The sequence below is a fragment of the Xenopus laevis genome, chromosome 3L (genome assembly GCF_017654675.1).
Source record: "Xenopus laevis strain J_2021 chromosome 3L, Xenopus_laevis_v10.1, whole genome shotgun sequence".
Classification (NCBI taxonomy): Eukaryota; Metazoa; Chordata; class Amphibia; order Anura; family Pipidae; genus Xenopus; species Xenopus laevis.
In genome coordinates, this window is record NC_054375.1 from 59,481,788 (window position 1) to 59,500,237 (window position 18,450).

At 34.9% G+C, this 18,450-nt stretch overlaps 1 protein-coding gene across 1 annotated transcript in view; it reads left to right on the forward strand.

Annotated features, from left to right (window-relative positions):
- Window positions 1–18,450, forward strand: part of otogl.L (otogelin ike L homeolog) — a 97,562-nt gene that overhangs the window by 76,297 nt on the left and 2,815 nt on the right. Inside the window, exons 49-58 of the mRNA XM_041585568.1 lie at window positions 864–971; window positions 1,802–1,903; window positions 2,428–2,532; window positions 4,660–4,700; window positions 5,486–5,549; window positions 6,544–6,722; window positions 7,757–7,861; window positions 9,362–9,481; window positions 11,168–11,213; window positions 17,366–17,445. Of these exons, the coding sequence (XP_041441502.1) occupies window positions 864–971; window positions 1,802–1,903; window positions 2,428–2,532; window positions 4,660–4,700; window positions 5,486–5,549; window positions 6,544–6,722; window positions 7,757–7,861; window positions 9,362–9,481; window positions 11,168–11,213; window positions 17,366–17,445 (950 nt within the window). The remainder of the gene's footprint in view (window positions 1–863; window positions 972–1,801; window positions 1,904–2,427; window positions 2,533–4,659; window positions 4,701–5,485; window positions 5,550–6,543; window positions 6,723–7,756; window positions 7,862–9,361; window positions 9,482–11,167; window positions 11,214–17,365; window positions 17,446–18,450) is intronic.

The following is an 18,450-nucleotide window of genomic DNA, read 5'->3' on the forward strand; positions in this document are numbered from 1 at the left end:
CCTCTGTTGGTTATATGAAAGAATAACAGTGACTGCAATATCACACAGCGCCATCTGTTGGTTATATGAAAGAATAACAGTGCGCCCTCTGTTGGTTATATGAAAGAATAACAGTGACTGCAATATCACACAGCGCCATCTGTTGGTTATATGAAAGAATAAAAGTGACTGCAATATCACACAGCACCCTCTGTTGGTTATATGAAAGAATAACAGGGCGCCCTCTGTTGGTTATATGAAAGAATAACAGTGACTGCAATATCACACATTGCCATCTGTTGGTTATATGAAAGAATAACAGGGCGCCCTCTGTTGGTTATATGAAAGAATAACAGTGACTGCAATATCACACAGCGCCATCTGTTGGTTATATGCAAGAATAACAGTGTGCCCTCTGTTGGTTATATGAAAGATTAAAAGTGACTGCAATATCACACAGCGCCCTCTGTTGGTAATATGAAAGAATAACAGTGACTGCAATATCACACAGCGCCCTCTGTTGGTTATATGAAGGATTAACAGTGATGGCAATATCACACAGCGCCCTCTGCACATGGCAGTGGGACAGTGGGACAATGCGCACAGTAATCTGTTTGGCAATTCTCTGTCACCATCAACTTTGCAAAGAAGTCCGGTTTGGGGGGGGGGTCGCTTTGGCAGAATGTGCGCTGCTGGGAGACAGGGCTGTAGTTGTGTCTAGGCTTATACTCGAGTCAATACGTTTTCCCAGTTTTCGTAGGTAAAATTAGGTACCTCTGCTTATACTCGGGTCGGCTTATACGCAAGTATATACGGTATATGCATAAATCACTCCCAATACCTCTGCTGTTAATTTCAATATCATTTTTCTTTTCTTCACTTAGAGTGTGACCTTTCTGCTTGCCCAAAATCTTTAGCACCAAACTGCAGTGAGGACAAGATCCTAGTGGAGGCAAGGCAAGAGGACCCATGCTGTTTCACTTATATTTGTGGTAAGCAAATAGCTAACATTGTATGTATTGATTTAAACTTGGATTTGGTTAATACTTTTTAATATTATTGTTACCACTTTGAAGTTGTCTTCACCTTACTTTCAATATCTACAGAAAAATTACTATTACACTCTTTAATATGTACGGTATATGTTTAGCACTGAATATGTTTATGCTTATATTTTGGTTCATTTACTATTTATTTTGATTTCAAGTGTTAACTTTTTTTAAATATCACTGAGGATTCGCCCTCAAATGATATATATGTATAGTCAAATACAAGAGTCCTCTGCACTCAACCCATTATCAATATATTTAAATATATTTAAATATATATTGATAATGGGTTGAGTGCAGAGGACTTTTATTTCAAAGTTTCGGCTTACAAACTCAAGCCGTCATCAGGAAGGGCTTGAGTTTGTAAGCCGAAATGTTGAAATAAATATACCAGCTTTTTTTCACTTATCAAGACCTATGTGTGCGGAAGTTTTTTTGCTTTATAGATATGAATTTTTGTTCCAGCACCTAGGCATCACCATGGCTAACTGAGTGCACCTATCTAGTTATATGTCTATATATACATATATATATATATATATATATATACATACACACACATATATATATCATATCAAACAAAAATATATTTCTATAATTATAACTGTGTTGGTTTTCTTCATTGAAATATATGAAGCCTTTCTAACATCCTCCTCAAGATGTTGGCTCTTCCTGTTTAATGGATGTAAAAGACAGCATGGAACTTGAGCTCTAGCTGTTTCATTGTAATAATGTACAAAACTTTAATAATGATTTATTTTACACATATGTAGTTTGTGAATCCTGTACAGAACCTGTTCCAGTTTGCAGTGAAGGAGAAATCCTTACCGTTGATTTGAACACAACACACCAGTGTTGCCCTCATTATATCTGCGGTAAGAATATTTTCTAGTGCAGTTCATTAAAGGAGAAGGAAAGATTTCATACACTTGGGGGGTGCCAAATGTTAGGCCCCCCCATGTGATTGTACTGACAACTGAAACCCCGGGCCGGTGCTCCTATCAGCAGAAAACTGCACCAACCCAGGGTTATACCAGTGAGCACCACAGAGCGATCTTCTTCCATCTTCCTCCTTCTTTGTGCTGCTGTGCATGCACAGTATAACGGAAAGCCAAACTTTAATGAAAAAGTCGCCTATTTCATTAAAGTGCGCATGCATTTGTCCCGGGAAATTCAAAAGAAGAAGAAGACGGAAGTGGATCACTCTGTGGTGCTCACTGGTATAACCCCGGGCCTGTGCAGTTTTCTACTGATAGGAGCACCGGTTCAGGGAAGTCAGTATAATTACTTGGGGGTGCTTACATTTGGCACCCCAAAGTGTATGATTCCTTTCCTTCTCCTTTAAGGGCCAATTGTAAAGATAGCAGTTTTCTGATTCAAGATTCTTTTTCTGTTTTAGTATGTGATGAAAATCTCTGTTCTACACCACAGCCTCAGTGTGCGGCTGACACTAAACTGGTTAAAAAGGAAAGCCTTGGAAACTGTTGCCCATCTTGGTCTTGCGGTCAGTATGATGGAATTTTATTATGATAAACCTAATCACAGTCTTGAAACACTGGCCCAAAACATAAAAAAGGTCTGAGTGTGACCCCTGCTCCTTTTGACTTTGAGTTAGTCTCTTCACTTTATTATTATTATTATTATTATTAATAATAATAATAATATGCATTTATAGAGAGCCAACATATTGTGCAGCACTGTGTTTATACAACTAAATCAAATGAATTACATATGTAGAACATATGGAGTTACATACATCACAACCAATACAGTTACAAAAGGTGAGGAAGGCCCTATCCAAAAGAGCTTACAATCTAAAGGGAAGGGAATAAGACACAAGGTATGGGAGTAGGCAAGATCAGAATTAAGTGGGTGAGAGATGTGGTACTGTATGTGGTATTGCATTTGGTAGGTTAAGCAGAATGAGGGTAGGTTTCTCTAAAGAAGTGAATTTTAAGAGAACTTTTGAAAGCAGAAAGGTTGGGAGAAAGTCAGACAGACTGTGGGAGTGAATTCCAGAGGAGGGGTGCAGACCTTGCAAAGTCTTGAATGCGAGCATGTGAGGAGGTTATGAGAGAAGAGTTGAGTAGCAGGTCAGCAGAGGAGTGTAGTAAGAGGTTGGGTGAGTCACTTCTTTCTGTTGCACCTTCCCAAAATATAAGGATGTAGGTTTGCACTGTGGTTAATAATATAAAGAGCATAATGAAGTGTAGTTTGCAGTGCCAAGTCTAGAGATGTATTGCTTAGCTTAAATCAAACAAATGCCTAAGTTTATATAATAGGACAAACTGAATATCTGTTGAGCAGGCACTCAGTAAAGGCAATCTTCTAGCGGGCGAGTAAAAGTATAGACTTTTGTTTAGATCATGAATGACAGCCTTACGCGTTTAGTGTTCCAGTACTAGTCATAAGCCTCAAATAACATAAAAAACCTACAGTATATACCCACAAATGTATCTATTAATTATTATGCACAAAACCTCAATATTTCCCCCAAAACCTACAGAATCCTCATGAATCTATCTATGAAATATTATACAGGAATGGGACCTGCTATCCAAAATGCTTGGGACCTGAGGTTTTTCCAGATAATTTGGATCTTCATACCTTAAGTCTACTAGAAAATAATTTAAACATTAAGGGGCACATTTACAAAGCTCGAGTGAAGGATTCGAATAAAAAAAACTTCGAATTTCGAAGTGTTTTTTTATCTACTTCGACCATCGAATGGGCTAGTTCGACCTTCGACTACGACTTCGACTTCGAATCGAACGATTCAAACTAAAAATCGTTCGACTATTCGATCGTTCGATAATCGAAGTACTGTCTCTTTAAGAAAAACTTCGACCCCCTAGTTCGGCAGCTAAAAGCTTCCGAACTCAATGTTAGCCTATGGGGAAGGTCCCCATAGGCTTGCCTATGTTTTTTGGATCGAAGGATATTCGTTCGATCGATGAATTAAAATCCTTCGAATCGTTTGATTCGAAGGATTTAATCGTTCGATCGAACGAATAATCGTTCGATCGTTCGAACGAAGTATTAGCGCTAAATCGTTCGACTTCGATATTCGAAGTCGAACGATTTTAGTTCCTGGTCGAATATCGAGGGTTAATTAACCCTCGATATTCGACCCTTAGTAAATGTGCCCCTAAGTAAACCCAATAGGCTTGTTTTGCCTCCAGTAAGGATTAATTATATCTTAGTTTGGGTCAAGTACAAGGTACTAAAAGGCCTTTTATCACAGACTCCATTTTATCAAAATAATCTACATTTTTAAAAACAGTAACTTGTGCTTGATCCAAACTAAGATATAATTAATCCTTATTGGAAGCAAAACCAGCACATTGGGTTTATTTAATGTTTACATGATTTTCTAGTAGATTTAAGGTATGAAGATCCAAATTACAGAAAGATCCATTATCTGGAAAACTCCAGGTCGTGAGCATGCTGGATAACATTCTGGATAACAAAAAAGCTAATTGCTGCTTGGTTGCTTTGAGTTCCTGCACTGAGGCAATTTTGTTTTGTGTTGGTAAATTAGCCCCTACAAGTGTATGTGGGAGAAGAAGCCAACTCCTCACTAGAGTATACAAGATACTTTGCTCATCTTCTGTTCTTTTTATTTTTATAGAATGTGACTGCGAAAATGTGACAAATATAGAGTGCAGCCTGGTAAGACCATTCTTTAAAAAACTTTCTATAAAATACATTATTTTATTGAAACAAGTGTATAAAAATTGTATGACAGTGCACAAAATTGGTGCAAAGCTCTCACATTTTGAAGCATGTTTGCTGTATGTTAGTGAATATGTTAAGATAACAAAATTCATTTGTGTGTTATCTGGAGCAATATATTGAGATTCATTTTTGATGCAGGGAAAAGGGCAAATATTGAACACAAGGGGGCCGATTCACTAACTTCGAGTGAAGGATTCGAAGTAAAAAAACGTTGAATTTCAAAGTGATTTTTGACTACGACTACGACTTCGAATCGAACGATTCAAACTAAAAATCGTTCGACTATCCGATAGTCGAAGTACTGTCTCTTTAAGAAAAAACTTCGACCCCCTAGTTCGCCATCTAAAAGCTACCGAACTTAATGTTAGCCTATGGGGAAGGTCCCCATAGGCTTTCCTAAGTTTTTTTGATCGAAGGATATTCCTTCGATCGTTGGATTTAAATCCTTCGAATCGATTTGTTCGATTCGAAGGATTTAATCGTTTGATCAAAGGAATAATCCTCCGATCGTACGATCGAACTATTTGCGCTAAAATCCTTCGACTTCGATATTCGAAGTCGAAGGATTTTAGTTCCCAGGCAAATATCGAGGGTTAATTAACCCTCCATATTCGACCCTTGGTGAATCTGCCCCAAGATGTTAAGTTGGGCCAAATATCCTTGTTGTACAAATATCATGGTTGTATATGTCCATTTATGCTCAATTTCTTTATTAATAGGGTGAAATTCGGAGAATTAATGAAGACTATAAAAGCCCATGTGGATGTAATCATTATATTTGCGGTGATTATTTTTATTCTGTCTTATACTGTATGTATCCTAGGTTTTTCTGTAAACCATTCTATATTACCCATTTCTTCTTCCATGGGGCAGATTCCATGGCATCTAATCAACAACATTATTTTAACATAACTGCATCTATCTATCCTTCTAGCATCAGCACAATAACCCTAAAAAGTGTATCTCTGCTATGTCAGCACTGTGTCCAAAATTGTATCTTTGCCGTGTGTTTCTGGGACTATTTGTGACTTCCTTAGCCTAGCACCAGCAACACTAGTGACAGGAAACAACAGATCTCTTGTTCTGTAGCAAAGAACCTCGCTTGGTTAGGGCGAGACAGGCTAAAAGGAGCCAAAAAGCCCTTTACGTGCAAGACATGCAGCATAAGGCCTTCTGAAAATAGGTAGTTACTTGCCTCGTGCCATACACATAGCAATACCAAAAATGAAAGTTTTATGGGCGGTGACATGCAAGTCACTCCTTTATGTCCCTTTGGCCAACTATGCATCCAGAAACATTGGTTTTATAGCACAGATAGACTGTACAAAGACTCTAGCAAATGGTGTGACCTTTAACTCTGAGTTCTAAAATATTCCTACAAATGGAGTCATTTCATATCAGTGTCCTGTTCTATAATTTTTATTCTTTGATAACAGGTAATTTAGGTGTTTACACCACACATCTACCAATATCTACACCCAACACTGTATATTCTGAGTTACAGCTGAAGTGTAGTGTAAGCAACACATCTCAATCATCACACCAAAAAACCTCTGTGGATTGAAAATAAAACAAATATGCAAAGATAAAATGTTCTTTTTCACAAAGAACTTTACTTTTATGTAGTATATAAAAGTACTGATGCCATTATTCCTAGCCAGGGCCACAGGTATGAATGGATGAACTAGACGCTTTTATGTACATGTAAATTTGATAAGAAAACCGCTCCTGTCCACTACTAGATAGATGTAACTAATTTTTTTTTCTTTTACCTCAGAAAAACAAGAGGTCTGCATCTTTCAGGGAATCACAGTGCTACATCCTGGGCAATCACTGATCCAATATGTGGATGGGGAGCTCTGCTACACAGTACAGTGTTTACCTGAAATAAATGAAAATAGTGGGTTCCATTCCATCAACATTTCAGTTCTGAACTGCTCAAAACAGTGTGAAGCTGTAAGTATTAAAATGTGACAATATGCTATATATATGGAAAATAAGGTAATGGAAAAAACCCAATTTTGGGAAGCAGATAACTGTACTTTCAATCTCACCCTTTTTCATTGTAGTCTATGGTAGTAGCTCTCAAAGACGGTGATTCTGATGTTGTGTGGTTCTTATTGCTGTGAAGTTTGTCCACATAAACGACACGGAACATGTTCCATCAATATGCCTGTATAAACATGTTTTTCTTGCTTATATTGCTGCTTACTAGTATATCTAACCTAGATATCAAATTCAGGATGTCCTATTAATTGTTACTTTATGCTGGATACCATACAAAACTTTATTTTCATAATATAAGATGAAAATCCAGCTTAGTACATAAACTCCAGAAAATTGAGATGGATCAATGATAACAGGAAAAGTGTTCAGTGCTGGGCGACTGAAAAGCTAACCACCACATGTGCAACTGATATATGAATTTATGTCTGTTTTTTTTTCTCCCAGTCACGTCATTGTTCTTCTTTCATGGTTTTTCTGCTTAATTCACAGCTACACATGTCCATAATATGTGTGATAGCATAAAATGCTTACAGAGCATTGGATCAATTATCTCAAAACGTATTATCCAGAAAGCTTCAACATACTTACATTCATTTTAAGCAAATAATCCTTGTTGATGAATTATTTTTTCTCTTTAATACTGAAACGGTGCCTTATACTAAATGGTGACCACAGTGATATGGTAACCAGCTAATATATTGATGGCAAAAAAATTATACTGGGATTTTTGCAATGTTTAAATACTTGTTGGTAGACTTAAGGCATGGTGAACCAGTTTACAGAAATTTTTGTTACCTAGAAAACCCCAAGCATAGAGCCCATGTCCTCTATCTCCTATATGATTTGCTAAAAGAAAATGTCATGTTATACTATTTCATATTATTTAAAAAGAAGTTAATCCACCATGAGAATATAAAACCAGCTATTATATACTGTATAATAGCTTCTTGAGGAAAACTAACATAGGACCTTCTATTTCATAGAACCAAGTCTATATTCCATCTCCAAGCCATCAGATGTGTTGTGGTACATGCAGAAATGTGTCATGCTCCTTCTACAGTGATAATGAAACACTTGTGTTTTATGAGGTAAGATTAGTTTATCATATTTAATAATGAATTATGTCGCTAACCAACACAAACACTCTGTTAACAAAAAATCCCACATAAGGGATTTGTGAAGGAATACCAATTGTTGAAGAAGAAAAATAATAAAAAAAACAAACGCAAACAGAACCTACATTTTGTTATATCTGTAGAAATAAGTCAAATCAACTGGACTTGCTGTGCTTTCTTTTCTTGAAGACGTTTCACCAGTCATCCAACTGGCTTTCTCAATTCAGAATAACTTGTACATAGGATCTTGCTTCGGAATATATCCTCTGGAATGTTGCTCCAATCAGCATAATCTGTTTATTATAAAGCGCAATGATGTCATTAAGTTAGGTGTTGATTAGCAAAATTGGATCTTTGATGTGTTATTAAACCTTCCAGGGAGAGGTGACAAAACAGTATTGTATGTGGCAGACAATAGATGTCAGACTCCCCCCCCCACCTCTATTCAAACTTAGTTTTTCAGTTTTTTACATATATGGCTTCTTTAACACCTCTTTTGAACCAGTCGCTCTCCTGTCTACAATCTGTATTTGGCAATCTTCAAATGTGTGTCCTTTTTCTTTTACATTTTGTTGTAGGATAATATTATAACATTACAGCCCAACACATTCCAGTTACTTTAACATTTAATGGACCAGGCTGAAAAGATGAAACCTCAATTTAAGTGTAGCTGACATTTCTGGTGCATGTAATAGTAAGAGCTTAGGCAGTGTTGGTTTTAAAGATGTGTGTAAGTTTAGCCTTTTATATTCAGCTGGTGTCTTTTTTAAGAGTGCTTGCAGCTTTGCTTTTTAAATAAGAATTTTACACTTGGCTAGTTGGCTACACACACCTCAAATCATAAGCTTTATAAGTATGATGATTTTTACATGGCATTATATAGTATTAATGTCTATTTGGTGTATTTCAACCCTGCTTTTTAAACAAACCTTTGTAAACATGTCCCTAGGTTTGTAATGAAAGGAATCTGGAATAAGCCGTTTTTTTGTAGTTCAATGTGTTATTTCTGATTCAGTAAATATCTGATTCAGTAAAGTATTGATGTTTCACAAATACCTGCACAATCAAGTCAAACTCTGAATGCAGCGATGTACAGTTTCCTGAATATGCTTGATTGTGATTACTGAAAATGGATAATGACTTGATTGTGATCAATTAATAACTTGATTGTGATGACTTAAAATGGATTCTGCCTGGTAGGGATCAGAAATTAATTAATTAATTAATGGCTGACCTATGACTAAGGGATAACTCCCGAAACGCGTAAGGTTTTCCAGCAGGAACCCCAATAAATCCCATTCTCAGAAGTGCCGTCTGTTTTCCTGAGTCTTTATCACCCCCACGTGTTTAAAATAGATTTATCTTTCCTCACTCTAATAAATATGAATATGAACTAATCATAAATATGTGGATGAGCATTCTTATGCAACCGTACTTCCTATCAACGATGACAAGGTCCCTTTTATGTTACAGGTTGGGGACACATGGATTTCCAACTGCACCAAATTTGAATGCACAAAGACCTCTGTAGGTGCTATGATACTGGGCTCTAGTGTGGTCTGTCCTCCTTTTAATGACAGTGATTGTCTGAAGGTTTGTGTTAAGCATGCATGCGTAAATATTTGGAAACATGGGATGTATTAGAGATGCAGGATCTCTTTTAGAATCAATGAACATCATTCACCTAGATCTGTGACTGATGAAACCACACATAAACATTACTTTCTTTTCACTGTTTAAATCAACTCCATTGTCACATTTCAGCATAATGCAAAGCTATATTTGTTTGCTCTTTAATTTTAGGCAAAATAGTCATTATTATTTTGGTAGGCATTGATTTTCAATTTCAACAGGTCTTATTTCTGCTTTTTGAATACATTCCTTTTTAAAGCAACTTTCCCATTTTGAGTTTAATACTGTAAATGCCAACAAACCTAAAAAAGGATCCTTGTGTTGGAACATATTCTAAGTTTCTCGTTCCTTTTGCTCTATGCTGTGCCTCCTCATAGACCAAGTGATGAATTAGTGTGCACAGATATGATTGTCTCAAGAAAAGATTTTTAGTTCTGTGTGAAGATGTGAGCAAGGGTAGGCCAGTTTGCTGTAAAATGTCGGCATCCTACCACAAGTAGACAGAAGTAATTTACTGCATGGCATTTTGACTTCTGCACCATTATTTAAGCCTTGTGGCTGTCAATGAATAAAATAATCTTCTGCGTAATAAATGAAAACATATCTCTAAGCAACTTTGCAATATACATTCATTAGAAATTTTCTATGGATGTTACACAACAATTTAGTGGCACTGAAGTTACAGGTATGAGAAAATGTAAACGTGTAACCATGACATTTATGACTTTTTTTTCGCTTTGGAAAATCATTTTACAATGCATGTTTTGTAATGACAAGGTAAGGTAATGCATATTTAGCTTGCTCTTTTTTGATAATCATACATGGATGGTATGGCTGGGTACTGTGGTCATTCTATTACCTAATGGATGGTATGGCTGCACTGTACACATCACAGCATAAGAGGGCACAGGCCAGCCCTGTGTTATGGCAGGTGGTAAGGACAGGTAACATTTGGCCTGCTTCTTATGCTGCTTCCTAAGTTGTTTTTCTGATGAGTAGGGCGGGGTTGCACAAATGCACCTTCCCCTGCTTGTTCCACTTGAATAGAATATTGCTGAAATGACATCAGAGGCTAGAACACTTGCCACCAGTACTCATGAGTGTAGGGGTACTTTACAATTCTGACTTGGTGTAACTGAAGCTGTATTGAATTCGGTAAGAATAAAAGATGAGGATCAGTAACATGTCTACATTCTACTGAATCATCCTTTTGTAATATATCTTAGGTCAAGGAATTCCACACTCTTAAAAACATAACATAACTAGATATAAGATATAAAATGCCATTATCAAAAGAGAACAACCATCAGTGTGTCACTCACAGTCAGGCACATTATTTTGTGCCCCATAATGGAGGCAGAAGGGTGTACCTTTGCATTTTTGTTTACATTTTGTGCCTTGCTTAGGCTTGTAAATTAGCCTTACAATGTTACCAATAAAGGATTTGTGTAAGGATTGCATTGGGCCCCTATGTGCAACCTTGCCAAGTGGCACATTTTCCACTGTATGTCCAGTAAGTAATGTGTAGATTTCTGATTCTATTTGTGTATCCTGATCTGCTTATGTGTGTCACTTATAAAAGATTCCAGAGAAAGTTGAACACATTATTTTTTTGATATTCTTTTATTTTTTTCTATTTCTGTTTAGAATGGGGGCACTATAGAGACCTACAATGATGGCTGCTGCAAGATATGTAAGTGAAAAAAAATGCTGCATTATGTGCTAGTTTCTGCTTTACTTTGGAGAGCTGTGTTTTAACTTTTTTGCTGGGACATAAGGGAGGAAAGAAGCATGCAGTGGCCGGCCAAATCACATTACATTTCTTTAACATCTAGCACTCACAGGTCTTGCTTTTTTGGCTGACTACGTGGTGAATGATTTAACCTTATCATTCTGGAGTATAACTAGAATTTTTATCAAAAATATGTTAAAAGAGAGACACTAAAATGCAGAACAGGTTCTGCATATAAAATTATAGACAAAAGATGTTAAAATAAGAAGACCATATATATTTTATGTATGTATAAATTGTTTTACCCATGTTTTGAAAAGATAAAAGGAACATTAATGTCAAAATATGACTTACACAGAAGAGCACATATACATGACTAAGGGGGTTATTTACTAAACTCTGAATGCAAAAATCACGAAAAAAATTGATTTGATTTTTTTTTTTTATAAAATCTGGATTTATTAAATCCTGAGGATGGAAAAGTCAGAATCTGAAAATCCGGCATCTCAGACCTGTTGAGGTTGCATATAAGTCAATGGGAGAAGTCCCAATGATTTTTTTGATGTGTGCTGGGTTTTTGTACAATACCCCTAAGTTTTCGGGGTGAAAGATCTGAAAAATTAAGAAATTCGTGAAAATCGGATGAAATAATCAGAAAAAAATGTGAAAATCTGATTTTTTCCCGCAAAGCAAATTTTCGGGAAAATGTAATAATAAGTAAGTGTAAAAAACCAGAGCGCATTTGATCGGAGTTTGTAGCAGAAAATACATTTGGACTTTAATAAATAACCTCCTAAATGTTTTTGATATTGACTTATAGCTTAAGATATCCAAATTCACAAGCCATTTTTCAGCATACTGCAGGAAGCCATAAGTGCATTCCACCCTACCTGCTCTGCTTAATCAACTGGTACTAAGCATCAGTCATCAGAGAAACATAAAATTTATTCTACTGTATTTCAGAAAAAGCTGGAATAACGAAAGCAAGGGAACTGGTCTTTTCTATAAAACACAATCTCATAACAACATAGTAATTTTCACATTTAAGCATTAAGTATGGAGTTACCTGTGTGAATGTTATCCTATTTTTTCACTACATTATAGTTGCATTTTAGCATTAATGTGCCTATAACAATATAAGACTTCCCACTGAAAATACATTGCATCTGAACTTGTTTAAATTGCAATGAATTTGCATGAATTAGCATCATTACAAAAATGAGTTGAATAGACAAGGTGCAAATTATTTTCCATGACAATTTCTTTTAAAACAGCATACAGATTTGTAACAGCATCTCCACAATATAAATGTAATATTCTCCATTGTTTAGCGAATTCGGTGAAGATAAATGGTTAACAAACAAATGCCACTACCTCAAAGTGCAAGATTCAGATACAGTTTATTTTCAAGCGGTACTGTGGATTATACAGTAACCTTTCAAAATGCACTACATTAGCGGCATTTGCAACCACTACTGTAAAGAGTCAACATCAGTTTAAAAAAAAAAAAAAATCAGTAACATTTCCTGCAATAATAAAAACGGTTACTTCTATATGACATAAATATATTGAAGGATGTCAATAATAATGACACGGAAGCCACAAAGTATTCAATATTTTGTCTCAAGAAGAAAGCGTTGCTGTAGATTTCACAATACTCTGTGGCCGCATGAAAGCCAATGTTATACTTCAGAAAACATCTGTCTATGTGGCTTCTGAGACTAAACAAGCATCTATAACATGCTATTTCAACTGCTGATTAAAATGGGAACTAAAAGCATGTGCTCTGTGGGAACCACAGGTTATATAAGAACGCTTGCTGAGAGGGGTGAAATGGGCAAGAAAAGATGAAACACTTGATCAAATGCATGCAGAGTGCGTCCATGTATTTAATTCTTACTTTGCCATTGCCTCATTTCTACAAACACTGTACATGTATGTCAGTGAATCCTCTGAAGCTAGAAGTCAGGAACTGCTGGTGTGATCATTTTATACATTTTAATTTTATTCTGTTGATTCTGCTGAGTAATTCATTTTGTATTTTTACATGTGAGAGAGAAATAGTTGGCAGTGTAAGAATTAATGAACATGTTATTTGTGTCAAAATGTTTATTTTTACAAAAAAAATCTTATATTCTAATAATTCTGCCAGGTTCTGGAATGGGTGTATTGCCCTTTACATTTACCCCCGTAGTTCCTACTGCTAAAATAAATTGTGAACCAGGTACTATAATTATTTTATGCCTTTTTCTGTACTGTACTAATGCTGTAATGGATGAATTTGACGATATTTGAGATTCTGTATTTGGGGCTTATATCTGTAAACATAGTTCATCCCATTTTTTCTATTCCAAAAAACATAAAAATAACTTCTGACAATGAAATTTCCAGCAATAGTGGCCACTTTAATATTTAGCCATGTTCTCATGTGTATGTGCAGAAAAATGAGTGGGTGCATATATCACCTGGAAATACTGTGGTTGGCATTAATAGTATAGCAGTCCTTTTGTAACCCATGAATAAATGTGTTTATCTATCTTATCTATACTTATATTATCTAATAAAATCAAATGTATTTGCCATTTTTAAATGCATCCACATTTAAAAATGTCAGAGCTATAAAGTTGAGATATTCTAACAATTGATTCTGTTTTTTTCTTAATTAAATGTAGAAATTTGTAAAAATGTCCCTCATTTCGACTAGTTTCAGTATTTCACCAGTTTATCTAACCATGACAACCAAGCAGGAATTTTCTTTTAGTACTGTTGCCCTACAGGAGTTGGCATTGCATGAATACGCTCTAAGCTCTGCCGTGGCACATGTAGTAGGGCTTCCAGCAATCTGCTGTCCACATAGGTTTTAGGCAGTGGTCCATATGTGCTATTGATGCAATTAGCATAATTTATATTGCCACCTTCTAATTAAAACTCAGTTTAGTGATGTTTCGTTTAGTTATTGCTCAAATATTATGACACATATATGGGGTCATTTAAAGGTGTAATTTAAAAAACAGAAGAAGAAGAGCACAAAGGGGAGCAAAAGTGTGCCCCTTGTTAGTTATTCAGGGAAAACTTCTTTAAGGTATCTGTATCCATGTCTGAACTCTGCACCTCACAGCAAATAAAAAATGAGCCGTGTAACCCCATCATTAAAAGCAGGCAGATCTATATTCATGGGGGTGACCTGCAACAATTCATCTAGCATGAAAGACAGGATGCAAAGTGAAAAAACATGGTGAATGCAGGTGCATAAAATGTATGAAGAGCTAGCTTTTTAATAATGGCAGCTCTTATTGCAGTTCCATTAGAGATTCTAAAATGTGGATTTAAAATATTGGCATGTTCATGTTGCTTTTGATAGGCATACAAACCGGAAGTGTCTAACATAATTTAGAAATGTTTGAAAACACATAGGGGCACATTTATTATAAATCATAGCTCAGGTTTGTGGTAATTGTTGTAAGAAAACGCTTGAGAGATCTTAATCATTCTCGCGTTTCTTACTATAATTATATCAAAGCCTCTTGGTACAATGGAAAATAAATCTGTCCCATACCATATTAATACAGTGCATTCAACTGATTCCCTGACTAATTTTAATCCCAACTGCATTATTGATGCATTCTGCCATTCTTTCTTGTATAACTCAACACTTCAAAGGTATTATACCCTGACATAAGGAAATTTCTCTTTATTAGCCACAATGCAGGAAATGTATGAAGTAGATTATATGGAATTATAATCAAAGAGGAACTCGGTCCACAGAGAAAGGAAATGCATTTGGTCTTGCTAGCTTGGTCTTAAAGGGGTTGTCCAACTTTAAGTTAAGAAGAATTTTAGTTGAGGTGTTTATTTGTGCATATAACTACGTTAAATTAAAAATGCCCCTTTACCTTTTGAATACATAGGGTAAGTGAACATAGTTCTACCTCTCAGTCGCATAAAATGCACATTGTTGTTAGGGTTTTAATATTTTTAAATGGACTTCAATATGTAGTACACTGTGGGCAGTGTAGTACTCATGGTAAATGAGTGGCCTTGAAGTGGCATGTAAGGTTATATATTTTACCCAAAATGTGATAATAACACCTCAATGTTTTAAAAATGTATTGAAAGGGATTCACTCAGACTGAATTTGAGTGCTGGCAATTTTTTTTTGCTCTTTCTTTACTCTTTTGTGTGTCCAGCTGTAATGATTGTGCTGGAAACATAATTTAAACTAAGTAGCATAGGTATATAGCTTTGAAGTAAAAATAAAATAGAAACCTAGGAAAAATGTAGAATACAAATCAATATGCAAACCAAAAATAATTTGGCATATCAAATATTTGTAATGCTGCTTCATACATTCTAGCATGTGTGAGTTTTCCATTTCATCTCAACCTGTATTAAAATGTAAATACATTATATTCTAACTATTCGTTTTTTTGTGTGTTTTATCCCCTGTAACATGTTTTATTTTACTTCAATAATGGTTTGTTACAAATTGTATTTGTTTTGGTGGATCTTTATCAGCATTACAGCTGTAAAAAATATATACCATATACATGTTTACATAGTATAATTGACAAGGTAGCAGCATTATAGTAACCCATTGTCTGTCTACTGCAATTATAATATAGAACTGATTGAAATAATTCTGATTGGTATATGACAAGGGCAGATTTATTAAAATTAAAATTATTATTTATTTCATTGAAGTAAGACATACAACTGCCATATATATGTGTATATATACACACACACTATTTAACATATTTTAACATATTTCCAATACATGTAATAAAACTTGAATATTTAAATAAGGTGAATTCCAATATTGAAGAAAAGACCCAATGTACAGATTGAGCATACGGTACTGCAAGGAAATATATATACTATTTACTATGCTACTAAACTATAGGGCACAAGTATTTCTCTTAAAATGATGCAATGGTTGTGCTGCAGCATTGTATTACTTAGTGATTTATGCATATTCTCCTGAACAGGAAAACAGGTAAGTGCAGGAAGTTTAAGTGGAATTGCATCTGAGGTCATATATTATATGTGTAGGTTCACATAAACTGTTTATTTTTTTTTACATTACTGCATTGCAACACTAAGGGGGTTATTTATCAAAGTCTGAATTTATCTCAATATTTTCTGAAAAAAAAAACTGCGACCAAATCTGCACAGGTTTTTTGGGCTTATTTAGTAATAAACTTTCAAGAAAATTTTGTTTGCAGGAAAAAATCCGGAAAAATAGTAAAAATTAGATTTTCACTTTTTTTCTGATTTTTCATCCGATTTTTAAACTTTGGGGAATTGCCAAAAACCCATGTGCGTATCAAAAAATCATTGGGATATCTCCCATTGACTTATTTGCAACCTCGAAAGGTCTGAGATGCTGGATTATTCTGATTCAGACTTTTCCCATCCTCGAGGTTTAATAAATTCAGAAAAATTCGTGATTTTTGTAAAAGTCCAATTTTTCATGATTTTTGCATTCAGAGTTTTGTAAATAACCCCCTAAATCAGTTTGTAAAGCCAATAATCTAACAGGTGCAAGATTTTCTATTTTTGCGTTTGCTCTATTACCATTGCATTACTGAAGGAATTGATAAATTTCTGGGACGAAAGACTTGTAAAGGGAAGCCTTACCAAGTGGCACAATGTTTTTCTTTTTAAATACTTAAATAACCAATGTATAGTAATGCCTATGAAGTGTAGGAATGACTTCAAGCTTCCTCTCAGAATAATATAAACATGTGCTTTATATAAAGCTTCTGCTATGGAAGCAATACAGTACTTAATGGGAACCATATGGTTTGACTAATCCCAATGAAAGATTTATTGTTTATTAACCTGCCCTTTTAGTAATAAATTAGACATGAAAACCATTGCTTAGATAAATATATCCAGCAAAACATACAAACATACTAATCTATATATATAATCTATATTATATTAATTTACAGTTCTGGAGATACTGGTTATGTGATTTCCAAACAAAATGTACATTTTATTTTTTAAGAGGTCTGAGAAAGGAATATGTATGTACATATTGTAGGTGCAATATATATAGAAATGGTACTAGATTGTCATCATACTGATCATTGTCTACTTTTGTTTAGGTTCAAAGGAAGAAAAAATTTGTCAGAAAGTAGCAGTTAGAACTACAATAAGGAAAAGTGACTGTTTTAGCCAAAGCCCGGTATGTACATACATTTTAAAGAATTCTTGAAAGTGCTTTACAAAATTGATAAATAAGTTACTTCATGTTCACAGTCTGCTAATTAAGTTACTTTGTGGGAATTAGTCACTGCATCAGGGACATCCCAAACATGACATTTGGGGGCAGATTTATCAAGGGCCGAATTTTGTAAAAACTCCCATAATCTCCTATGAACTCAAAATTAGAAAAAAAACAACCAATCCAAATTTTTTAAAAAAACTGAATTTTTCAAAATCATGCGAATCGAATCGAATTTGGTTCGAGTTTTTTCACCGAAAAAACATGATTTTCAGGATGTCTCCAAATAACTCCAAATTGATTCCACGATGTCCCCCATAGGCTAAAACAGCAATTCAGTAGGTTCAAGGTAGCAAATAGTCGAATTTGAATTCTCAAAGGGCCAGTACATGATAAATTTCAAAATTCTATTTTTTAAATTTTTTAATAAGGAAAATTTAATTTTAACTATTCCCTAGTCGAATTACACTAAAATAAACTTGAAAATTAGAATTTTTTAATTTGAAATTCGAATTCAGAATTATAATTTTCAGTTGATAAATCTGCCCCTAGATATTTCAGTTTGTTGGGCCTTACCAAGTTTTGTTACCTAAACATGGAGCAATACTGACTATGCACATTAACAATGGCATGTTGTTATCACAAAAAAAAAGTCATTGTATCAAATTAAGTTGTAAGATGGTAACCTAGATGTTATTTTAAAGTATGTCCATTCATTATGCAAAACTATTATCTTATGAGCCATATGGTTCTTATACTTAACTAATATATAATGATGGTATATAGTAGCCAAAAATTGAAGCAGGTAAGCAACAAGTTGTGGACAGTTTGCTCATGGACTAGTAACCTATAGCAACTAATCAGCAGGTAGCACTTAATGGTCACCTGCCTGAAAGCTAGCATCTAATTGGTTGCTATGGGTTTATCTTGCCTTTTATTATGTTTATCACTACATTAGAGTTCACA